A 26,439-nucleotide genomic window follows, 5' to 3' on the forward strand; every position below is an offset into this window, starting at 1 on the left:
ATAAACGTTTACTACCTTACATTACCTACATAGACGAAAATCCAGTTCACTCGCGGTTTTATAAATCATGCACATTTCCATCGGTATAAAGTCCATCAGCTTTATTGAAGAAAACAAATGCAAAGTTCCATATTTAGTCACAAATGTCCTCTTCAAAATGCATTAAGTGTTTTGGTATCACACCCCTCTGGAATTTAGTAATTAGCCATAAACTGAACTGAGACACCATCTAAAAAAAGCTAATCTGCTTTGGCTAGCTGAACAACCCGCCTCCTAAATTTTAATCGGGCAGTCTAACTTGATTGACACCCACTTGGACCAATTGTAGATACTTCTAGCTTCTACTGTCTTCTCCTTAATGTTACTCTCGTCTTCTCGCCGGTAGCCAAAAAATGGCATTTGTGTCTGTTTTGGGGTCCCTGTGTTCAGCACTGATTTGTTTTGTGATCTCACACACCACAGTTGGTTAATGGCTCATGCAGGTGTGAAAACACCTTGTGCAGTGTGGGCGTGTCCCAATCCACATTCTCTAGTCACTATACAGTGCATATATTGACTTAAAATGGGTTTATTTGTAATGTTTGGTGGCTTTTTAACTGAACAAGAGAAGTTGTTCCATCACTACGCTCTGAACGTGCCACTCTACACACACTTCACCTCTCCAATCCGCCGCTACGCTGATGTCATCGTCCACCGCCTGCTGGCCGCCTCACTTAGTGAGACACACACACACACACACCCCAGATGTTCACCCATACCATAACAAATCCATGAGCAATTTACTTACATTTGTAAATAACTCCTTGAATGAATCAGTTGTTAAACGATTGTTAAACGACTCCTTGATTCATTCCCTAACATTCGACTCCACCAGTGAATCACTTGCATTTGTAAATGAATCATTGAGTGATTCACTTACATTTCAGAATATTTCCTTATTTGCTTCACCTGCATTTGTCAACCTAAAGATCTTCACAAAGTGTGTGTGTGTGTGTGTGTGTGTGTGTGTGTGTGAGACAGAGTGTGGACCTCGTGTGCATCTCGCCCAAGATGAAGTGCAGAAGCAGGCCACCCACTGTAACGATAAGAAGACTGCATCCAAGAGGGTTCAGGAGATGAGCACCGAGCTGTTCTTCAGTATCTTCGTCAGGGTAACACACACACACGCACACAGCGGTACATGGTGCTATCACACATCATACACGATCACATATGGACTGTTCCTCATAGCTGCCATTTCTGCTGTCACATTTGGTGTGTGTGTGTGTGTGTGTAGGAGTGTGGGCCTCTGGAATCGAAGGCGATGGTGATGGGGATGCTGGATAAATCCTTTGATGTGTTGGTGCTGGACTATGGGGTTCAGAAGAGGATCTACTGTAATGTCAGTCTCTCTCTCACACACACACACACACACATACACTCAGCAGCACAGATGAATTTATCTGTATTATTTACTTTTAATACTAAAAATAAACAAAACTAAAGTATGGTTTATTGAATATTTTCATATTGTGTATTTTTTCTCCATATTTATATTAGAATAATTATGAGATTGTTGTTTTACATGTTAAAAAAAACTTAAATTAATTATTCTGTGTTTCAGGCCATTGAGGGTCTGCAGTCGTTTAATTTCCGTAAAGTCGGTAAACGGCCTGAGATGACCCTGGTTTGGACACCTAACGAGCTGGAAGATGAAAGCATTACACAGGTATGACATCATCACTTAACCGCTCACTGAGGTTTGGTGGACGGTGTCCTCTATGCAGAGCTGCACTTGTGTCACATTCTTTAATAACAGATTTAACATCGCTCTGCTCATGGTCAATATTTTTACAGAACTTTGTCCCGGACTTGTTTTAATGGCTCCTTGGTCTTTATAATACTGTCTGTTCAGGTTCTCTAACAGACTCTGGGTTCTTCCAGGAACAAGTGTATTTATACTGAGACGCTTTACACGTCACGCTTTAATTACACACAGAGCGACTAAAATACAGCTAGTTATCGGACTTCTGATAGAAACTGACCTGGAACCAGTTTAAGGGGTTTTACAGTAATGAAAATTTATGCACTCTCAGCTGTTTTTATAATATTTGAACGCTAATATTATATTATGGGATATTGTGTGTGCATCCATAACATAAAATCCCAGTTAAGCCCATTTCAGTTCCAGAATCTAACACTGCAACACGTGGAAAAAGGACATGGGGGTGAATACTTATGCACAGCATTCTATACTTGTTCCATGAGACATGCGTGTTCAGAGTAGAAGGTCCTGTGGTGTGAACAATGTTGTGAATGTATTCTACAGGAAATCAGACATTTAGAGCTACAGCTGTAATATCGATACTATAGTGTGGTGCTTGGACCCCGTTTATCGCTATTTTAATGATAATATATATGTGTGTGTGTGTGTGTGTGTGTGTGTGTGTGTGTGTGTGTAGGAGATCTCCTTGTTTTCCGTGGTGGATGTGCTGCTGACTGCTGCTGAAGGTCCTCTCAAATACACTGCAGTACTGAGGAGTCCCACACACACCCAGTTCTGAACACACACACATTTAATATTCTCATGGTTCTGAGGTCAGAAGTATTTCACATGGCGTGTGTCATATGTGTTTAACACGTGGTTAATAATATCTCTGATTAGCAGTGTGATTAACATCATTAACGATTGCACTTTTACTTCAACTCATTTTTAAAAAAGTTATAGTTTATAAATTGAAGATAGGAAACTCTTAAGTGTGACGTGTTCTTGTGTGACTCGATGGCACTAATAATTATTTTGCTGTTGTGTCTGAGCTTAAACCAGTGCTAACCACGTGTCATATTTTTATTTAAACGTGTGTGTGGTCATTTTTACACAGGTGATTACCCACAATCCCACAGTGCGGTTAGTTTACTGTAATCACCTGTTATTTTATTTAACTCCATTTCAAATCCCACTGCAGGATTCGTTTCCATTATAAACCTCAGCTACAGTTTCCAGTTTTTAATATGAATTCTAAAGCTGCACGTAAAACTGTGTCCGAGGTTTATAACGGAAATGAAACCTGCAGTGGTACGACGATTCGGTTCTCCCAGTGGGAGGAGTTTAATTTTTATTTTTTTAACACAGGTTTGTGTCGATTTTTTCCACTGCACGTGTGACGTCTCTGCTGTTTTCATTACTGCCTAACGGTCACTGTGCATTTTTATTTTAATTTTAAAGAGTTTTAATTTTTGTTGTTTAATGTCCTGTCACTGAGGAGAATTAAATTATTTCCATTCAGGAAAACATTTGTGGTGTTCTGAGTTAATGAACTCACTGTAGTGAAGTGTGTAACTGATGGAAACAGTGTGTAATGTCACAGTCAGGCCAGTAGTGGGCACTGTTCACTTTAATATACCTGCCGCTGAGGTCTTTATTCTAGAGTGCGGTAGATAAACACGACCACACTGAGGAGATACATGTACTATAAATGGCAATAAAGTCACCTGTTACAGTGTAATTTAAGTTTATTATTATAGCAGTAAATGTCCACGATGGTATAGATGCAGATTTCTGATCTGCCTTCTCAAGTGAAAAACGCTAATTTGGAAATTTTCAAGCACTGACCAACATAAGGTTAGATAGATGGATTGATAGATGGAGAGATGGATAGATAGATGTACATTATTTATACCAAATAAGATTTAGGATAAATAAGCACAAAATCACAGGATCAAACTTGTAGGAAAGCGCTATAATAGGCTAATGTCATTGTGATTGCCAGGAGAGAGCGATTATGCCCCTCCCACCCAGAGAACACTGCCAATTGAGCTCTCTTGTGCTCCTGGCCATGAAGATCTGTAGCAGTGTCGGGATTTAAACTCGAGATATCCCGGACGATAAGGTGAACTCTTTTCTGTTGGTAAAAGCAAATGTTTTAGATATTTTTTTTAATGTTTTAATGTTTTTAATGTCAATAAACTCCGATCTGACCGAGATGGCCATGACTGGTGATCAGAGAGCACAAAAATATCTCCCACATAAACAAATCATTACACTCTGTACAAAATAAAAATAAAAATGTATTTATAGTCAGTAAACCTGTGCTTTTTACAGAATTAGTGAGCAGTTTTGTTTAGGGCAGACGCTGCATTACTAGGGGGAAGGGGGAGGGTTTTAGGTATGCTACTTGGTGGGACTGTTAATATTTTAGTATTTGGTGAGCTCAAACGTAGCGGTCATTACTGTTCACACCAGACTATGATGGAGTTTACCGTCTACTGCTGCGACCAGCTGCTGGTTTTTACAGCTGTGCTGTTTCAGAGTGACTCTGTTCCAGTGTAGATGTACAATTCCACTTCAACACTCTTCCTGTAGACCGGCCCTGCCTCTGGACCTGAGGTTTTACTGCTGAATGTGATCACTGATCAGATCAGAATTGTTTTAAATGTTAATATTGAACATTAAATCAGTAGAGTGTATAACATGAACTCAGCTGTTTCCAGAAAGTGAGTAGAGAGCTGGAATATCAACACTGTAAGATTGAACATGTTTACTCCAGCTGTGTTAAGGCCTCAGCATATGGAACATGGAGATGAGGGGTGTGAGCGCTGTGTGAAGATAAAACCACCTTCGTGAGCTCACACACTCTGCAGTTTCGTACTGGTCGTGTTGTATGACTGCTCCAGTACTGCAGGTGGCGCTGTTACCATTTAATGACCATTTCCACAACTACAGGAAGATCGTTTGCAGATCAAAATGTGTTCCATTAAGAAGGAGAATTTTCTGATGTGACTTTCTGAAGCCTTCTTTAATCCAGACACCGCAAACGAGCTATTTACATATTTACATTATTCTATTATTTGGGGATAATGACTGTAGCTGTCATTCTGTAGCCTATTAATAAATCTGTGAATGTGTGGAATCACTTCTCATCTGTTTTCAGCCTGTAATTACCCACAATTCATACCAATATATAACCAGTTACTATATCATTCAGAGAGGGGATTAAGCACACTGCAGACTGCAAATAGTTCACTGGAGAAATGAAATGAAATGGACAGAAACAGATAATTACCCGCTCTACACACATCTGTAAATAAAGTCCTGAGAATGCTGTTATGCTTTAATGCTTCTCATGTCCCAGTAGCCTGGAAGCAGTTATTATGGAGCTGCATTATTGGATATGAAGTGTGTTATAACACAGTCCAGGTCAGGCCGCACAGAACCAGCTCACGGTTCAAAGGAAATGATCTCTAAATAATGGAAGCCAGGAATGACAGACACCAACAGATTGCAGTGAGGTTGTGGTATATTGTGAAACAGGCAAGTGTATATACACACAACTGTACGTAGAACACAACAGCAGGCGTATCTTCAGTGTGGGCCAAGGCCAAAATAATAAACAAAAGAATTCTTTAGAGATTTAGTTTAACTAAAAGAAACATAACAATTCAAATGTACTTTCCTAACTCCCTAAACCAAAACCGAGACAAGAAGGACCCCTCTCCCAAAAGAAATGGCAGCCGCACCCCTAGTGTCAGTAACCCGAGTGAAACATATAAACAGGTACAGGGAGGACCAAACTCATAGTCAGAACCAGGCAAAAGTCAGAACCAGAACAGCAGTCAGAACACAGAATACTATAACCACAAGGACAAGCAACACGAACATCACACATAACAACCTCCAACATCCCCCTCGCTCTCTTCTCCTCTTCCTCTTTAAATATGGTCACCATTCAGTGATGTCATCATGGGAAGCAGGGAGGCAGGCTGGAAACTCTGGGAGGGAGTTCAGACCTGCACACAAAATATGGCACAATACACACACACACATACACACACACACACACACACAAAGAAAGGCTTTCCATCCCAAAGATAAGTACGTAGCCCCCCTAGTGTCAGGTAAGAAAAAAAAAATACAGTCCTGTGTAATCCATACCATCAGATTTGTAATCCGTGCCCTCAGACAATAGTAATGGAGTCAGTAAAGAACGGTCTAAAAGGTGCATGACCTGGGTAACTGTATCCATCCATCTTCTAGCACTTACTCCCTCTTTAGGGTCACAGGGGAACCTGGAGCCAATCCCAGGGAGCATCGGGCACAAGGCGGGGTACACCCTGGACAGGGTGCCAGTCCATCGCACAATCACATCCATTCATACACTACAGACACGCCAATCAGCCTACCATGCATGTCTTTGGACTGGGGAGGAAACCGGAGTACCCGGAGGACGGGGAGAATATGCAAACTCCGCACACATGGCTCCTGCGGGAATCAAACCCCAGACGCTGGAGGTGTGAACATGCTAACCACTAAGCCACCACTGGGCAACTGTCTAAGATTTTTATATGGCACAAGTTTACCCAGGCCATGCACTTTTTAGACGGTCCCTTACTGACTCCATTACTATTGTCTGAGGGCACGGATTACAAATCTGAGGGCACGGATTACAAATCTGAGGGTATGGATTACAAAACTGAGGGCACGGTTTACACATGGCTGTATTTTTTTTCTTACCTGACAATAGGGGGGCTACGTAGATTAGTGGCTTGTAACAAGTGTAAAGTATAAAGCAGTGATTTGTACGTTTAGCTGTAATTCTCTCCATATCCACAGGGTGTCGCTAATTCCTGCTGTTTCTAAATTGTTACTGATGGCTCTACACATGGGGCAAAGCTTCTGTAAATATACACCCAATTTCAGACAAAGTATTTCTTTATAAATCCCAGTTTCTGTGAGGGAAACTCTTTATAAATGAGGCCTGGAGATTTCTGAGTCTCTTTGTGTGAGTCCAGCGCTGTCTCAGATTCATCCCGGTGTAGGCCTTCATCTTCATCCAGAGGTTTCTTATCACTATTATTCCGTGTCGGTTCTGAGCTCATCTTGCTGTTCCTCTGTACAAGTTAACACACACACACACACACACACACACACACACACACACACTATCAATCATTACACATTATTAATAATGATAAAACACTATTAATAATGGTTAAACACTATTCACCAGCTACACAGCTACACATCCGAGCCTGGTGAATAAAATTCACGTTAAAGTGTTTATTTATAAAGAAACTGTAGAGGATTTCCTCTCAGTGTGAGACTGGAGGAATTTATTCCGCTTACAGCACACAGTCATGTGATCTCTGATGTCACAGTCATGCAGGTCTCTGGTACTTACAGGTTTCCTTCAGTGGGGCGGAGTTTGTTTTCACAACAAGCACAACAACCAGTGCACCACCAGCACTATCAGGACCATCGCCCACACTGGTTTAGCGCTCTCCTGCTGTCTGTTCAAATGTGTCTCTACACACACACACACACACACACACACACACACGTGAGTGTCCCGGCACTTTTGAAACTACTGGAGCGGTGACCAGCACTTCAGGTAAAAACAGACAGGTCTGAAAGAAACCAATCAAAGCTTCCAGTTCAGCTGGGGGGCGGGACATTTCTCCTAAAATGGATCTCCTATGAGCAATAAAGGGTTAACCGCACTTCACGGACACTTAATAATCGTGTGTTGAATCAGTATCTCTAATATTTCAATATCTGAAATGACATATGCACATATTCTGTATCGATTACAGGAACATTCCTCAAATGACATTATTCAAATAAAGTAAATAAGGCTTGCTGGAGGAATGATTAAGGAAACAGTTACTACAGCGACACACAGCCTACTGCGGAACGTGAACATGTCTTCGATTTTTAAAAGATGTTTTAGAATTAGTGCTATCTAACTTGAAGTAATTTTCTGTTGATATCAGCTGCCTGAGGCGTAAAATGCAAAATGAAGGGTGTGGAGTCGAAACAAACTACTCTGACGTTCATAAAAAGGTGTGTTGTGCCTGTTATTGTATTATAATCAGACCCTGGATCCATATAGCACTGAAAGCAGAATACACAGTTAGTCTGTATGTTTTTATACACAAATAACACATGCACATCTTCTCTAGGACAAAACTCTTGTCCCACAACTTTTAGAGTAATGGTGCCGCCCCCTGCTCACACACACACACACACACACACACAGAACACACACACACACACACAGAACACGTACCTCTCACTGATACTTCGTAAGTATGAAGAGCTTCATTATTCTCCGTGTATCGGACGATGTAAACACCACCATCAGTGGACTTTACTCCTCTCAGTGTAAGAACTGTGTTAGAGAGTGATGTTCTCGGTGTGTATTCATCTGTACAGTGTAGTGAGCTTTTATCCACACTGCAGATCTCCTCACCATGTGGATCTGCTGAATCTTCACCCTTATAGATCACCTTCACTCCCTCTGACACGTGCAAATCCAGCTTCAGATCTCCACCATGTTTTATCTTAAGTGATGATTTCAACCCTGAGGAGAAAAAACACTGAAGATCTTAACTGGATGTAAATGTGATATAACACATTAAATCTAAATCAGTAAGAGTTTATAAGTTATAGAGCAGGTAAAGACACTTACGCTCGATACTGAGACGCACATCAGCAACGTCTTCGTCACCACACCAACACGTGTACGTGTTCCTCTTACTGTCATCAGCTGCAGTGATGGTGAGGGTGAGATCTCCCTTCAGGTACCGATCATGGGACATTTTAAATCCCTCCTTTACTGACCTGCAGGATGTCTGATCACACTCAGCCACTACATCATCTCCGTTACTGAACAGAGTCCATTTGGCCAAACCAGAACATTTATATTCACAGCGCAGATCAGCAGTCTGATTAAACTTCCCGCGTACAGGGAAAGCTGATTCAGATACTGAAAGAGAGAAGCAGATAAACAGAATAAAATATAAATCTATACATGTACATATGATTAAATTAAAATCATGAATCAGATCAACTTCAAGACTCCATGTTTTACGATTACAACATCGAGGATGTCGTCATGACACTGAAAGCCGAGCTGCTGCTCAAACACATTCCATGAACTCATCTGTTAGCTGAACAAAGTTAGCGAGTTAACTGGAAGCTGGTTAAATAAATCCATTAGAGTTAACTCCTCAATAGCAACATGACACAGGTATCAAACCTCAGCTTCTTCATGTAGAGTTTAGGTGAACTGTGTAGCTTTATAAAGCAAATTAGCTATTGTAAATCAGGTATTTTAGATCATGATCAAGCTAAGATTGTTAAATTATTAGTTATTTGATAGTAACGCAGTGAAAACAAACGTGTTTCTGATGCTGACATCAACAGCACAACGCAACATTTTAGAAAACGAATTCTGTCTCATTACACACTGTTTGCCCTGAATTTGTTTTAACCCAAATTAATTAAGTACACATGAGGAAGATTTTGATTGGGCTGTTTGAACTGACGCCAAGCACGGATGTACAGCGGCTCGCATTTCTATCAACATTTGCTGGTGATTCGAAGGACTTTAGCATGTTTTACTCTGAAACAAGCCATTATTAATTACTTTGAGAAAATTAAATGAGCTACAGATCAAGCCATTGGGCGCAAGGGATAGCGGTTAGCTAATAAAAATAAATATAGTTTAAAGCTGCATTTACATGCCAATTCCAAACCTTTCCTATGATCTTTCACATATCGTACTGTTTCGTACTTTTATTTGGCTTTCTATATCTAATACGTATCCGTATCCGATATATTATATGGGCAAAAGCACCATCTCTATCATGTATGCCGCTTAATCAGTGCTTGTATCTCAGAGAAAGTCGTCATTTGTCTCTAAGGTACGGTTAACAAATGTTTGAACGTGCATTATATGAAGGAATTCGGCTTTTTGAATAATTAATGGCATTCTTGAGATTTTTGCTGGATATTTTTAAGTGACATTCAGAACAATGTCATGGTTGATGGTGTTCCTATTAATCATTTGTAAGTGGTGCTGCTCCGACCATGCCAAGGACAACCTGCTGCATCTGGGTGGGTCAAGTGTAAATCGGCACCAAATCAGGACTGTTCACTAAGGTTATATTGTAAATGCAGTGCAACCTTATCAAGCACCTTGTAGAATTTTTCACATTAGTTTTGTGAGTGAAGTATTACACAAACTAGCTTACAGTGACTACGTTTACATGGACAGCAGTAATCTAATTACTGACCTTATTCTGAATGAGACAATATTGTGATTAAGGTGTTTACATGAGTCGTTTTAGAATACTCCTGTCATGTTCATGTTTTACATGTTATAGAACATAGTTCGATTAACAGCACACGTCATTACGTCCACACGCCACACCGTCCGACGTCCCTCCAGAATTTCACGTATCAACATACAGTTGGTCTTCGTTATGGGACCGTATACAGTTCTGGGTGATTTTATTTAAAATTTTTACGAACGCTTCAGTTAATTATTAGTCATGCTGTACGTGCAAATAGACGACTGCTTGAAGCCGTGGGCTGTGTCCCAAACCGCGTACTTAACTGCTGTATAGTAGCCGAGATGCATGTATTTCGTCTACGATAGGCCTATAATAGGTAAGTACACGGTTTAGGACGCAGTCGTGCTAGGCGAGGGCACACTTGGGAGCTATGCAAGAAGCCAGCCATTTTCATCCCTACATCCGGAGTGCTTGTGTACTTTTATGTCTTTCGATAGCTTTAAAATACACTTAACTCGTTTTTATACGGGAACTCCGCAACAACAATCTGTGAGAAAGTTTCAAGTTAAGTTTCGCTGTCAGCTTTGTGATTTTCCTGAACCCTGTCAGGATACTGAATATTTTGCCCATCTTCAGTGTACATAACTAAAAGACCACCAAAATGTTCAGTGTCCATTTCAAGGCTGTGGTTTTCAAAGCAGTGTGTATTCCACTTTCAGGGCACAGAAAAGTAATCAGCGCTGAGGTCACAATGAGAGAATGTTTAAACCCGAGCTAATAGTAAGAATAGGGCGTAATGAGAATGAAAACGATGATGACAGTGTTAATTAAGCTAGAGATGTTTCCAGATGAATTAGGCCAGGATGATATAGAAGCAGAATCAAATGAGAAAGTATCTCAAGTTTTAGGACAACAGCTGGAGCATAATTTAGCAGCTCGATTTTTACCAGACATCTCTGTTCAGGAAGTAATTCTACAGCTTTGCCAAATAGTTCAGTTGCATAAGAACATGAAGGATGTTCTTCAGAAACATGCTGGGATGGCTGGTCCTGGACAAATTGGCAGTCATTTGAAATCTGTGTAACTTGTAGATTATTTTCCTTACAGTGGAAATACATCATTATGTATTTCAAATCATTTGGAGATCTTTTTTAATCCTTCGCCAGACTCATAGGTATCTACAACCTTTTGTCTGAAGGCCTTACAGAACTCTTTAGATCTTGGCATGATGACACCACACACCTCAATAAGAAATGGAACACCAGACAGATATGAGAGGGGTATAAATAAGACCGGTTCCACCTGCACTCCCTCAGCAGGTTCTAATCACTGGAACCCGACCTTCAACACCTGATTCTAATTTTATGGATTTGAAGGTGTGATAAAACTAGGGGTGTACTTAATTGTTCCATGTGACTGATCTGTTTTTTGATCATTAAAATTGTGAAAATTGCTACAAAAGGTAAATTTCATGTGTCATGTGATAGAGTGTATCAACTTTATTAAGAGACACTGTTTCAAAGAGGATCAAATCTTTGCTTGTCCAAATATGTAAAAAAAAAAAAAAAAAAAAAAAAAAAACAGTTTACGTGGGGTGTACTTATTTTTTCACGCGACTGTATATTTGATGATGCAGAAACTCTCTCTTGTGATCAATGATCAAATGAATAAAACCACTCCAGTAAGAATTTTCTCACTTTGACCCCCTGAACTCTGGAATTAAATCCCGAGGAAGTAAATGAAATGAATCCTGAAACATGTTTAATAGAGGTTTGGAAGACTGTAAGAGGAACTAGCTGAGTCCAGTGTGAGCAGTGAGACTGAAATCACACTCACCTGTGATGAACATCAGGATGATTAAAAGCAGGACATGGTGAGGAACCCTGCAGGACTCCATGTCTGAGACAAAACACCACCAGCAGCCCTGCACAGGTGAGAACAGGTGAGGAATTAACCAGGTACCTAATCACAGTAACTTCAGTGGGAAAGATTAAGAACAATGAATGACATGGACAGAACCCTGAGTTATACTGTACACACACACACACACACACACACACCTAACACTGGAGCTGTGATGGCTGGGTGAGAGGACAGTAATTACTAAGATTGATTAACATTTATTTGCAACTAGCTACTTCATAAAACTTTGTAACCTCAACAACTGAGAATTATTAAATATAGCTGCAAGCAGCAATTATGGGGCCAAGCACTACAGAGGCAACATAAGGATATAAGCAAGCATGATTTTAGCATGGTCATGATTTTATGACAAACCATTTAGAAGTTATATGTAAACATGTAAAACATGTAGCAAAGCACATCCTATGACACATGCTATGGTACGTACATAGTGCTCATATGTTGGTCCAAATATTACGTTTATGTGAGTGAACTAAAGAGAAGGTTGTTTGAACCAAAATGATGTATGGGTGAAAGAATGTGGTTTCCCAGAAAAAGGTAGTTTTAGTGTCAGATAGTTAGAACAGCTGAAACTTAATTTGGAGACAAAGGAGAGAGATATTCCTCAAACAAAGAATGAAGCACAGTTTTTATCAGACTGGAAGGCATTTGGGGAAATGGTAGAGTGAGGCACATAAAAGAGAAAAATGTCAGGCAGGGCCCTCATCTGTTTCTCAGTGTGCTAAGTTACAGAAAGACGCAAAGGGACTCCGCCCCTCCATGGCGAACACAATCATCAGCAAAAGCGGGTCCCTCAGCACCATCATCCGATCTACATTTCTATCCAGACCTCACTGCGCTGGAAGCTCTGCCTGATTACTCAGAAAATACAACACAGTTCTTCTCACCACTGGGCACAAGATCAGGACTCAAGTTCAGGGGGACAAAACATCTGTCTAAAGCACATGCGCAAAAAGGACGTGGACTAGGAAGGCCAGGTGACAATCCCCATAGATTCAACTTCACATGTTTTATCTGCAGAAAATTTGGACATTTTGCAAGAAATTGTCCAGAGCAGAACCAAGAGGAGGCCAACTGAGGGGCGGAGGAAAGGAAGGGTGAGGCACCTGGGAACAAAAGAGGTTACATCAGACACTCACTAACTGTGAGTTAGCTCATAAAGAGCAGGCATATACACATACATGTACACCCAATACTGGTCAGACTAATAATTCCCAAATGCCTAAACCAGTTATAGCCCTTAACCTTTTAAAATACAATGCCTCTCCATTTACACAGTTTCCATGTACATCTCTTGTAATTAATGGGCAGAGTGTCACATGTTTGATGGACTCAGGAGCAACGTATTCAGTAATAAAACACTGCGAATTAAAAGAAAATGAGTTCATGATCACTGCACTCCATGGGTGTAACAGGACATTCAGTATTAGAAAGTTTCTCTGAACCGCTAATTTGTGAATGTGAAAATGGGAATAGGGTGACCCATAAATTCTTAATCTTTTTCTCGTGCCCAGTTAATTTGGGATTTAATGTGTGTCTTGCACTTAAATTTGATTTCCTCACCCCGGGGCGTGACAGTGACCGACGAACCATTAATGGGAACTCCGTTTGTTAAAGAAACAGAGCTCTGTGTTTATCAATGGTCAATACATAACAAGCCTAGAGCCTGTGCTCACCTGGTGGCATCAGCACATGATAAGATGAAGGACAAGTGTGTTGATTTTATGTTGTCCTCTGCCATTCATTGCACAACACGAGTGCATGAAGGGAGTGATATTGAGTTTGAAAATGAACGGTTTATGGATATCCCATAAAGCAAAGAGCTGTACCTGAAGACACTATACTGGTGTGAAAAATTTTGTGCATGTTCAGTCAAATTGAGTGACACACAATTGCGTGTATTTTTCATCCCAGAATCATCTCCTCACATCTCAATAGCCAAAATAAAGAACAAACAGTGGATAAAAGTGGAAAGACGTGGGACCGTGGGTCGGATTATGTGAAAGTGGGAAAATTACAGACTGGGAACAGAAACCTACCTCCAACATGTGGTACAGCCCGACGCTGAGAGTTTATAAAAAATTCTTTCAGGAAATGTGCGAGGTTAACCTGGATGTAATATGTCATGACAAGGGAATGTTTCTGAACCTTGGGACAAGCTGAAGGCGGTGTCTCTCCAGCTGTAGGCCCAAGGGAACATGACGTAGGCCTGATTAGAAGTGCACCACCAGTCGTGATCACGCCCAAATGTGACTTTAGACCTAGACAATCTCAACACCCTCTTAAATCAGAAGCTATTGAGGGCATTAGACCAGATTTCAATTCATTATTGAAGGCAGGGGTCATTGTCCCCTGTCCAGATTCGCCAGTGCACACGCCAATATTTCCGGTAAAGAAAACAAGAAAACCCCCCACAACCTGATGAATGGAGATTTGTAGAAGATTTGCAAGCGGTTAATGCAGCAGTCAAACAGAGAGCTCCAGACGTGCCAAATTCTTACACTATATTAAGCCAGGTTCCAGCAAATAGCGAATGGTTTTCAGTCGTAGATTTAGCTAATGCATTTTTCAGTATATCTCTTGATAAATACAATCAGTTTCAGTTTGCATTCATATTTGACGGATGTCCTTACAATTCCACTCGCTTGTGTCAGGGGTATTGTGAGTGACCAGTGATATACAACCAAATGCTAAAGGACAGCTTAGCACCTCTACCCCTTTCTCCAGGGCACACTGTGAAACTGACACCATTAAATTGTTGCAGCATCTTGCCAAAGAAGGACACAAAGCCAGTCTCTCCAAATTACAGTATGTACAACAAGAAGTGAGCTTTCTAGGGCACGACATCTCCACCAGTGGAAAGAAACTCTCCGCAGACAGAGTATCTGCCATTCAGAAGATTCCCAAGCCCCTGAGGAAGAAACAAGTTCTCTCTATCCTAGGTATGTGTTCATATTGCAGAACTTTCATTCTAAACTATTCCAGTCTAGAAGCACCACTGAAAGATATGGCATATGTGACAGGTTCGACAGATCATTCTCAGGTAAAATAGATCCAGCCGCTGCAGGTTTTCCCCATGCATGCGTGCATGCGTGCAGTGGCAGAGGTTGAGAACACTGTGGTAGCCTCCAGAGATTTGGTAGGTTACTCTGAATTGACTCTTTTAGTCCCACATGAAGTATCGTTGTTGCTTGAACAGAAAACTTCACACCTGTCAACTCAACGTTGGCTGCGTTACAATACAGTTCTACTAGACATGCCGAATATCACTATTAAATGATGCACTGTCCTTAACCCTGCTACTCTTCTCCCAACAGAGGGAGATGGGGAGCCACATGATTGTGTTGCATTAAGCAGTGAACTCTGCTGTCCTAGAATTGACCTGAAGGATGTTCCGTTGCAAAATCCAGATCTAATCCTTTTCCTGAAAGCCTCAATGTCACGCAATACAGAGACAGGTAAAAATCGAGTGGCTATGCTGTGGTAACCGCACATGAGACTGTCGGAGTCAGGAAGCCTCCCTCCAAACCTCTCAGTGCAAGCAGCTGAACTGTCCGCACTTATAGAGCAAATCATGACAATCTACACAGACAGCAGGTATGCATTTGGAGTAGTGCATTATTTTGGAACAATTTGGAAACACAGGAACTTCCTGACTAGCTCTGGTACACACATAGCCCATCATAAGCTAGTCTCTGAATTGTTAGATGCTATTTTGCTCCCTAAAGCTATTGCAGTTTGTAAATGTGATGCACACACTTACCACTCAGATCCGATCTCCCTAGGTAACGCCCAAGCAGACACAGCAGCGAAACAAGCAGGAGCTGCACCACTAGTGGCCTCTAAAGTCTGTCTCCTGAATCAATAACCACTCCTTGCTTACAGCTCTCAGATCTCCAAGTGCAAGAGCCCAACAGTGGCAGTTTGATGGTGTTGGGATTTGAACTCATGACCTTCCGATCAGTAGTGCAACTCCTTAACCGCTGAGCTATCACTCCCCCACAAATAGGACAGTAGGGTTTGATTGGTTGGACTCTGTTTTCGGAGGTTGGGGCTCATGGGTACTGACCGTTTTTGTTCCTATAGTAGCTGTCATTTTGCTTATCCTCCTCGTGACACTGTGCATAATTTCCTGTGCACAGGGGTTCTCATTTCACTCTAAAATGAGATATGCTTTACAGTTCAAGTTATCAGCATAAACTTAAGTGCAATTTTGAGCTGTTGGTGGTGCTAGATGGTTTGAGATAGAAACTCTAAAAGTGCTCTGGTTAATGGTGAGACTGTCCTCTAACTGCGTGTCAAGTTTCTGCAAGCAGTTCAATGGGCTGCCATAGAGTGGACGAAGAAGAAGAAGAATAAAAAACACTAACCAATACAATAGGTGCCAGCACATCTTTGGTGCTTGGCCCCTAATAAGCTATAATCAATCAATGTTATGATAAAAGTGCCCTTTTATCACAACAAAACCAAGCTAAAGCAACAGTAAAACAGGAAGTGAAGCCTGTAAACGCACAAAGCATTAAAACAGGAAGTGAAGCCTGTAAACGCATGCGGCATTTAAACAGGAAGTGACTCATTTCCCAAGCCGTTATGTTATTTATCCTGAGACATCAAACTCACTACATTAACGATATTTTCTCTAGTAAATACATCACCATTTCACATAAACACTACTAAAATAAGAAGCCGGTATTTCTATACAGCAGTGTACTGAACCTTTTTACTGTCGGGTGTTTTTTGTCCACAGCGGACATTTTACACAAACTCTTCACGACGAGTTTATTAAAAGTTCAGCTCTGTATTAACACATAAACTCATCTCAGTCGTTTAAACCGCGCTGTAATATTTATATAACCTTATAACTCATCTATCATGGCCCCCTAATAATCTCCATCTCTGAATTAGCTCCATCACTCTCCTCTCCTCTTCACTAATTGCTGGGGTGTGGTGAGTATTCTGGCGCACTACATCCTCCTCTGTACTGACTCCACTATCCTCAGCTTCATCCCATTCATCAGATTCCACAATTGTCCTTGAGTCCACAAGAAAGAGGAGGAACCCAACAGGGTTAATGGAGCAGAATGAAGCAAGACAGGTAAGCTTTGAATAAATGCATTTAAAATCCTCAGTTACGTAATAGTTTATTATTGATACTTATCTGTAGAAGTGTTTTGTAAATGTATTCTCGGAATAAAGGAAAGGCATTAAAGATCCTCTTAAATTTCCATGAGCATGTCATAAAAATGTAAGATGTTTTGGCAGAAAGTTGATTGTGTTCTGAGGGCCAATCCAAAGGGTGAGGAAATCTTCAAGGAGTATGAAAAGACCAAAACACTAACAGATGCCACACGTAAACAGATGATGAACGTCCTGGTTGCAGACATGTTAGAGCTACATGGGTGAGAATTGGAGGTCACTTCCCTCCCTTTGTCATAAGAACAGATTCATGTGGCGCAGCTAAAGAATGCTATTCTGTGCTAGTGGAAAAGGCGCATTTATCCTTTAACTTCTTGAAAAACATACACGCTTGCAAAAAAAACTGATTTATTTTAAAAGGAGGATTCCACCATCAAGTGTGAGGACCAGTTCTGCACTGGGAATTGTGACACTTTTTCCATACCTCCAAGATCCTTTCTCCATGGATATGTAAGTTCTTGTATTCTGTCTGAAAACCCAAACCAGTGTGTGTTTTTATATTTTCTTCCCTTTTATAGTTTTAAAGTTTAAATGATCTTGTTTTAGATGAGTGTTTATAGGTTTCTCAGCTTTGTATTTTCCACTTCGTGGACAGTGGGCAAGTCATAAGAACTTGCACGGGAAGATAGACGCTCCTGTCCTCCACGAGCCTCCCAGCTATGGGGAAATAGTAAAGACTGGACTCGGGAATCTGCGCGTAAGAACCACTTAACTGGCCAACGGGCAGAAAGGCGGTTCCCAGCAAAGCGTCGTGCAGCACTTTCAAGAGCATGGCGAGTCACAATGGTTGTCAAGGTCATCCACTGCACTCAACTCAGACTCCAGCCGTCTTGACCTTGTCTTGCTGTTGGACCCAGTTGGTTTTGGGCAAGAGAGTGAGGTCGACGAAATGCGCAACTCTTCCTCACTTTAAACCAAGTCACCGCGCAAGTCATTTTGTCATCTACCATCCATCCCAACCCCCAAGTCCTGTGGCGACAGGCAAGTGACGAAGCGGCAGGTGTGGGTACACTAGCAGCCGCAGCCGTAACCCTGCACACAGGCGGCCCAGGCCATATGGTCATCCTTCACGAAAGGTAGCAGCAGTGAAGTCCGGCAGCCCCCTGAGCGACTGAGCAGACGTATTTAGGATCGCACTGCTTACCTCCAGGCATGAGGAAGGGGCTAGAAAAAGTGCCTTAAACATTGCCTGCTCCAAAACTTCCCTAACCAGCTTACTGTGGCTGGTGGGGGCCCTAATTAAGTGGTCAAAACACAAAGAAGAAAACGAGGATTGTTCCTCTCACCTTTGGTGCATGGAATGTGCACGCTCTCATGGACCGGCATAGACAGACCCCAGAGGAGAACCGCTCTGATAGCAAATGAACTATTCAGATACAACATCAACATTGCGGACCTGAGCGAGACCCGGCTAGCAGGCGAAGGTGAACTTTGTGAAAGGGGCTCTGGATACACCTTTTTATGGATGTGGTCGAGGCAACAATGAGCGCTGTGAAGCTGGTGCCAGTTTTGCAGTAAAATCAGCGCTGATTGGCAAGTTGGCAGGCCTTCCTAAGGGAGTCAACGACAGGCTCATGACCATGAAACTCCCCCTCCTGTCTGGAAGAAAGCACCTTACAATAATCAGCTGCTATGCTCCAACCATGACCAACCCAGAAGAAGTGAAGGCCAAGTTCTACCAGGACCTCCACTCTGTCATCGCTGATGTTCCTAGAACAGACAAGCTCGCCATTCTAGGCGACTTTAACGTGAGAGTCGGCAATGACAGCTCTGCCTGGGATGGAGTGCTAGGAAAGCACGGAGTTGGTCACTGCAACAGCAATGGTCTCCTTTTGCTTCAGACTTGCGCCGAACATGAACTGCTGATTACCAACACAGTATTCCACCTCCCAACCCGTAATCAGATGTCATGGATGCACCCTCGCTCAAAGCATTAGGGACAATCAGGATGTACGCGTGACCAAGTCCATGTGTGGAGCCGAATGCTGGACAGACCACTGTCTCATCATCACCAAGCTCAACATCCGCATCCAGCCAGAGAGACGCCCGCAGAGGAAGAAAACCCCTAAACGTCTAAACATTACAAAGCTGAAGTGTGGTAGAACCAAGCAGTCTTTTATGGATGCTCTGGACGATCGTCTGGAATCCACCTCTCTGGACAGCCAGAACATGGAAGCTGACTGGGCGGCTCTTAGAGAACTGGTCTACGACACAACTACTGAAATTCTGCGTCTTTCAGTCAGAAAGCACAAAGATTGGTTTGATGAGAACAGCGAAGACATTAAGCAGTTGCTGAACGAGAAACACCATCTACATCAAACCTACCTCAACAACCCTATGTCCACCTCCAATAAAGATGCGTACAAAAACGTACACAGATTGGTACAGCAGAGACTCCGCCAGATACAAGACACATGGCTGAGCAACAAAGCTGATGAGATCCAAGGCTATGCAGACAGACATGACATGAAGAGATTCTATGACGCTTTGAAAGAAGTGTACGGACCCACGTCATCAGGCTCATGTCCTCTCCTCAGTGAAGATGGGAATACATTGATCACTGACAAGAAGAAGATTCTCGAACGTTGGGCCGAACACTTTGACAAGGTCCTGAACCGACCTTCAGCCATCAATGATGAAGCCATCAGATGTCTCCCCCAAATACCCATCAGTGAAGCACTGGATGATCCTCCAACCTTGCTTGAGACCCAGAAAGTGATACGTCTCCTCTCCAGTGGCAAAGCTCCTGGTTCAGCCTCCATCCCAGCAGAGGTCTACAAGGAAGGAGGCACAGCTTTAACACAGAGGCTTCATCAGTTTTTCCTACTGATGTGGCAACAAGAGATGATCCCCCAGGATTTCAAAGATGCCTCCATCATTTGTACAAGAGCAAAGGAAACCGCCAGTCCTGCGACAACCACCGTGGAATATCCTTACTATCCATCGCAGGCAAGATTCTTGCCCAGGTCCTGCTGAACCACCTGAATGCTCACCTCGACCAAGGGCTTCTACCAGAGAGCCAGTGTGGATTCCAGAAAGAGCGCGGTACCATTGACATGGTGTTTGCAGCATGGCAGCTACAAGAGAAATGTATGGAACAGAATGCCGACCTCTTCTCTACCTACATCGACCTGACCAAGGCCTTTGACACTGTCAGCAGAGAAGGCCTTTGGAAAATCATGCCCATGTACGAATACCCAAGGAAGTTCATAGCCATGGTGCAGCAGTTCCATGATGGCATGCAGGCAAGAGTCCAAGACAACGGAGAAGCGCGCAGCCATTCCCAGTTTCCTATGGCGTCAAGCAGGGTTGTGTCCTGGCGCCGACCCTGTTCAGCCTCATGTGCTCCGCAATGCTGACTGCCGCGTTTAGAGACGGTGATGTTGGGATAGGCATCAAGTACATTTACATTACATTTACATTTATTCACTTAGCAGACGCTTTTATCCAAAGCGACTTACAAATGAGAAAGATACAAGCAAAGCGATATATCAAGGTATATCAAGTACCGCACAGATGGTAATCTGTTCAACCTTAGGAGGCTCCAAACGAAAACCAAGGTTTCAACAAACATCATCAGGGACTTCCTCTTTGCTGATGACTGTGCCCTTAACGCTAGCACAGAAACAGACATGCAACGCAGCATTAATAGGTTTTCCAGTGCCTGCACAAACTTCGGTCTCACCATCAGCACCAAGAAGACTGAGGTTTTGCATCAGCCAGCCCCAGGGAAGCCCTATACAGGGCCCAACATCACTGTCAATGGTCAGAGACTGAAAACAGTGACCTAAAAGTTCACCTACTCGATAGCACATTGTCACAAAATGCCACAATAGATGACGAAGTTAACGTCCGAATTGCGAGAGCCAGCTCATCTTTCGGGAGCCTGTATGCCAGGGTTTGGAACCGATGAGGCATCACCATCCAGACCAAGCTGAAAGTGTACAGGGCAGTTGTGCTCCCCACACTGCTGTATGCAAGCGAAATGTGGACAGTGTACCAATGTCATGCCAGGAAACTGAACTATTTTCACACCACCAGCCTCAGGAAAATCCTTGGCATCAAGTGGCAGAACAAAGTCCCAGACACTGTGGTTCTCAATCAAGCAGGCCTCCCTAGCATCTTCACCATCTTGATGATGTCCCAGCTACGCTAGGCAGGACATGTGGTACGCATGACAGAGCAGCGTCTGCCAAAGAGACTCTTCTATGGCGAGCTCCAGAAAGGTCAGCGTTGCCACTTAGGCCAAAAGAAACACTTCAAAGATACCCTCAAAGCCTCACTGAAAGCATTTAACATCAATCCTGCCTCCTGAGAACAGACTGCATTGGATCGTGATGCCTGGTGCTCCTCCATCCACCAGGGCTCTTTGCTGTGTGAGACAAATCGGACAGCTGCACCCAAACGAAAGAGTCAAGCCAGAAAAACCTGTGTCAGCAACCCTCCCGGAGACGTCTACCCTATCCCCTGTCCCACCTGCCATAGGACTTCCTGTGCAAAAATTGGCCTGACCAGCCATCTACGTACGCATCATCGCTGATGTCAAAATGGTCTTCGTCGCTACGACGGACAACAAAATGAGAAGATTTTCTACTTGTTTTTGTAATGTTATATAGTCATTGTGAACTTATTGTGTTGAGTAATTCATTCTTGAAGCCAAGCACGAGATGCCTCTGTTTGGGTCTTTTCTTAAACAGGAACACTCCTATGATCATGAGGGTAATACTGGCTTCATTGCATGGAGGATCAAGACAGTTCAACATAACACCTGTGCTGGCTCCCGGTGTCATTCCAAGACTGTTCTTCAGGATGGTCCAAAAACCAGATGAGAATCTCTGTTAACCTGTCAACAGCTATTTGGTGAGGATTGCAGGGATGTGATATCTAAAATACGATATTCCACTGATGAATCTGTGGTAAAAGAGAAAATGAGAGCAACTTTCCAGTATTGACAGAAGATGGTCGGTGAGGATGCATCATCTTCAGTTCTGGATTTGTTCCCTCGTATCCTTGATGTATCTGGATTGGTAAGAAAATCTTTAGCTTTGGAAGTAGTTTTGAAAAGGAAATTACCTTCTCTGTAGTTATTAAAATGAGTTCACTGGTACAGTAGAGAAAGGAGTTGTTCAATGATCACCGTAACACCAACAGGCCGGTCCAAACTGAGAAATTCAACGTTCTAATCTTTTATATCCCAAATGTATGTATAAATAACACAGCAGATCTTAATTTTTAGTATTTGGCCTTTCATCCATTTATGTCCATTATGTTTAAACCTGTATAAACCTTGTTTATAGATCGACCAGGATTTCTCCATGATGTTTGGTGACGAAGTGTCTCAGAAGTTCCTGGCAAAGTGGTCAACATTCTTCAAGCCAAAAATCATTGCAGACTGCAAGACTCTTAAGAATATGGGCGAGCTGCTGTCAGGAACTGAACCTGAACCTGAGGACTCCAATGGTCAGTATAAACTGTTTTGTATTTTAAAAATGTTCCAGTCTTTAAAAAAATAATTAAAGAGAGATCATTTAATTATTTTGTGATGTCTTTAGGATGGGACAGCGATATGTCCTCAATCCTTTTGCTGCTGCATCTGCTCCCTCCAACCTCAAGAGGCCAGAAAAAAAAACATCCAAGATCAGTTCAGCTCAAGCAACCAGCCATCTTGTGAGATATCTTAAGGTATGCAAAAGTTACTATTTAAACATCAGATCTGAATTTTAGGAATTCTTGAGTTGTAGATTATTTTGGGATTCTGAGACCTGCATCTCATTTTGCTTACTCCACCTGCAAACAAGATGTGACGGTGCTAGTGATAATGTAAAAAAACATGCAAAGAGTTTTATTTTCATATTTATTTTATGTCCCTTTGCTGACCTTCAGGAAGGAGCCAGTGTGACTACCTTCACAGAGAGTGCTGACACAAGACAACCATTCCTTCTCTGCATCGTGAGTGAAAGAAGGATATCCAAAAGTTCTACGTTATTATCGACCCAAAACCGATCCCATGTAAGGTGCACACATCAATGGTAGCTTTTGATGAACTGTTCAAAGCTCACTATGTCTTCAGTTTCTCATATGATGAAGCTCTTTGTTATTTCTATACAATGATCCAAACCACCATCTATAACATCGACGTCGGAAGAGCAAAGCAGAGCCCGCGCGTTAAAGAACTTCGAGCACGATTGCTGCAGCCTTGAAGATGTTCACGTGTTTTGTATGTAAAGCACACCTCAGAACTTGTTTGGTTCTTCGTCAACATTTAAAATTTCAGCATGGATTATATTCTACCAAAAAGTTACGTTTAAAATGTGGAGAGCCAGGTCGCCCGTTATCATTTTGTATTTATAGTGGCTTCTGAAAACACCTCAGCAAGGTACACAGTCACACTATGGATCAAGAGATTGATACTAATCAGGATCTTTCCACTCAGGGAGAATATGAGGCGGAATGTTCAAATGATCGCCCAAATTCTGTTGCCACTTTACATACTTCACAAAGTTCTGTTGTTACAAGTCAGCTATCTTCAATGTGTGGATTGTTGCTTATTTGCAAGCATCAGGTCTTTCTGAAAGTGCTGTCCAAACAATTGTTTGTTCAGTGGAAGAAGTTAATGATGTTTAAATCCAAGCACGAGATGCAGTTCTTAAAACTATTACTCCTGAAAGTACAAGTTCAGACACTTGTAGAAGAATAGAACACTGTTTTGATCAATTAGGTAATCCTTTTTCAGCATTAAACACTGAGTCAAAGAGGCATAAATATTATGATGAGAGATGGGAAATAGTTGAACCTAAAGAATGTGTTCTTGGGGTGAGAATGGATTTGCGCAGAGATAGAACTACAGCTATCTATAGTCAGGTTCCCGTAAAGGACAAGTGCATGTATGTACCCATTCTGGGTACACTGAAATCCATATTCAAAAACAGTCAAGTTAGAGAGAGCTTTTTACAGGACAAACAGAGCGGGATTGGAGTTTACAAAGACATTAATGATGGGTCGTATTTCCAAAACCATGCACTGGTCTCGCAGTAAAATCACGCTTTACAGATTCTACTCTATTACGACGATTTTGAAACTGCTAACCCTCTAGGTTCCAAGAGGGGGATCCACAAACTTGGTTGTATCTATTTAACTCTAAAAAATCTTCGACCCAAGTGTAACTCTGTATTGATTAATGTACATCTTGCAGCTCTATTCTACACGGAAGATCTTATGTGGTTTTGATGTGATACTTAAGCCCCTTATTGATGACCTGAAAATCTTAGAAACCGAAGGCATACAGCTTCCTTGTTTTGAACAACCATTGTTTGGCTCAGTAATTCAAGTAACAGGAGATAATTTGGCTTTAAATGGCTTGCTGGGATTTGTGGAATCTTTCAGTGCAACTAATTTCTGTACGTTTTGTTTAATTATTAAGGAAGAAGTTCAATCTATATTTACTGAAGATAATTCTGGGTTAATTTTCAGTTCCAAAGAGGTTCATACTGAACATTGAAAGGCACTAAATGAAAATCCTGAACTGCGGTCAGTATATGGTGTCAAAAAGTCATGTGTGCTCAATTCATTACAGTATTTCCATTGTACTGATAACTATGCTGTTGACATCATGCATGATCTGCTAGAGGGTGTGGTACAGTATGAACTTAAGCTGGTTTTTGAGTACCTTTTTAAACAGGACTATGTCTGTTTGAACACATTGTCAAATAGGATACAGAGCTTTAATTATGGTTACACAGGCCGTAAAAACAAACCAAGTGGGTTAAAAATGGATGATAAGAGCAAACACCTGGGTTTGAATGCCATACAGTCATGGTGTCTTCTGCACAACACTCCACTGATATTTGGTGGTCATTGAAAGGAATAACAATCACTGGAACTTTCTCCTGCTTTTGATACAGATTGTCAATATAGTGTTCTCCTACACCAGAACTGATGGGATGATATGTTACTTAAAACATCTGATCTGTGATCACCATACTCTATTCAAAGAATTGTTTCCTGAAAAGAGGTCGATTCCCAAGCACCACTTGATGATGCACTATCCAAGAGGCATAAAAAAAAAATTGGCCCTCTTATCCATATGTGGTGCATGCGATTTGAAGCTCAGCACCATATTTTCAAAAGATGTGGCAAAAGTTTCAAAAATCTCATTAAATCTTTAGTAGAGCAACATCAATTGGCATTTAACTATGAAAATGATTGTTTTAGAAGGTTTGAATTTGGTCCTACATCAAAAACCATCTGTAACTTGCAAGGTGGGAAGAACTCAGTCAGACATGTTTAGAAGCCTGTTTGAGTGTTACAAGTAAAAAGTGGGTCAGACATTATGGTACTATCAGGTTGGTTTGTTCATATGCACTGGATGTACCTATGATCTCCCTGTGTTCAAAAAGATCTGAGATATAATAATATATGAAGAGAGCGTTTTCATAATTTCCTGTAATGTAAAAACGATGTACTATGATGACCACTTGAATGCATACTGTATATAAGATAACCAAATGGATGAGTTTTCTGTCATCTCTGTGAATGAACTGACACACTTTAGGCCATTTGACCAGCAGTGCTCTAATGAGATTAATCACAGAGAGTACATAGTGCCCAGCTGTTATATTTAGAAAGACTTGACCTGAGGGGTCAGTAATGTTAATGCCCTTGAAAAAATAAAACTATTATAAAGCAATCAACTTGTTTTTTTTTCTTTATTTTCCTTTTAGATTTGTAATCATTTAAATGTCATTTTAATTGTGCAGTAGCATATTAACACTTTATAGTGTTAGAGGCAACTCATTTTATAGTATGCAATTAACACTAAGAGAGTTAATGAATTACTCCTATAAGAATTAATTTCTAACACTACACACTGGTGTTGAGAAACTAACACTTGAGTAGCGTTCAATTTCAACTATACAAAGAGTCTATAAAATTAATATAACTATAAAATCGTTGAAATTAACTCCAATAGAGTTGATTTTATTTCTGTGGATTTTGATGTGTACAATGTAAAGTGCTTTGAGTGTCTAGAAATATATATATATATATATATATATATATATATATATATATATATATATATAATTATTATTATTATTATTATTATTACTATTATTATTATTAGTGTATTATAATGTCTGTAATGAACTCACCGTGTGAAGGATAAAAACTCTGTCTGCTTCTACTCCGCTCTGTGTTAAAGCTTCTCCTTCTACATCTAGTTTCAGTACAGAGGGAGTAAAGGGGCGGAGGGAGAAAAGGGGTAAG

General features: G+C 41.5%; 2 protein-coding genes across 2 annotated transcripts; one reads left to right on the forward strand and one right to left on the reverse strand.

The window, feature by feature from the left end:
• The first annotated feature begins 563 nt into the window (after positions 1-563).
• Positions 564-4,083, forward strand: LOC128610608 (DIS3-like exonuclease 2). Its single transcript, XM_053630025.1, has 5 exons — positions 564-716; positions 1,021-1,151; positions 1,277-1,381; positions 1,604-1,708; positions 2,442-4,083. The coding sequence occupies exons 1-5, from the start codon at positions 578-580 to the stop codon at positions 2,541-2,543; spliced, it is 582 nt and encodes a 193-aa protein (XP_053486000.1). The 5' UTR covers positions 564-577; the 3' UTR covers positions 2,544-4,083.
• Positions 4,084-5,136: 1,053 nt separating this feature from the next.
• Positions 5,137-26,439, reverse strand: LOC128610605 (uncharacterized). The gene is made up of 6 exons (XM_053630023.1): positions 26,325-26,439; positions 11,893-11,980; positions 8,448-8,744; positions 8,046-8,339; positions 7,158-7,282; positions 5,137-6,867 (listed from the first exon to the last, which is right to left on the reverse strand). Exons 2-5 carry the CDS (start codon positions 11,951-11,953, stop codon positions 7,188-7,190), a joined length of 747 nt encoding a protein of 248 aa, XP_053485998.1. The 5' UTR covers positions 11,954-11,980; positions 26,325-26,439; the 3' UTR covers positions 5,137-6,867; positions 7,158-7,187.

Source organism: Ictalurus furcatus, chromosome 7 (assembly GCF_023375685.1).
Source record: "Ictalurus furcatus strain D&B chromosome 7, Billie_1.0, whole genome shotgun sequence".
In the NCBI taxonomy this organism is placed as follows: domain Eukaryota; kingdom Metazoa; phylum Chordata; class Actinopteri; order Siluriformes; family Ictaluridae; genus Ictalurus; species Ictalurus furcatus.

Excerpts from the sequence above, each read along its gene's own strand:
- LOC128610608 (XM_053630025.1), top strand. The coding sequence starts at position 578 with ATGTTTGGTGGCTTTTTAACTGAACAAGAGAAGTTGTTCCATCACTAC. Across the intron at positions 1,382-1,603 it reads AGAAGAGGATCTACTGTAAT|GCCATTGAGGGTCTGCAGTC; the intron begins GTCAGTCTCTCT and ends TCTGTGTTTCAG. Across the intron at positions 1,709-2,441 it reads AAGATGAAAGCATTACACAG|GAGATCTCCTTGTTTTCCGT; the intron begins GTATGACATCAT and ends GTGTGTGTGTAG.
- LOC128610605 (XM_053630023.1), bottom strand. The coding sequence starts at position 11,953 with ATGGAGTCCTGCAGGGTTCCTCACCATGTCCTGCTTTTAATCATCCTG. Across the intron at positions 8,745-11,892 it reads CATCCTGATGTTCATCACAG|TATCTGAATCAGCTTTCCCT; the intron begins GTGAGTGTGATT and ends TCTCTCTTTCAG. Across the intron at positions 7,283-8,045 it reads TTACGAAGTATCAGTGAGAG|AGACACATTTGAACAGACAG; the intron begins GTACGTGTTCTG and ends GTGTGTGTGTAG.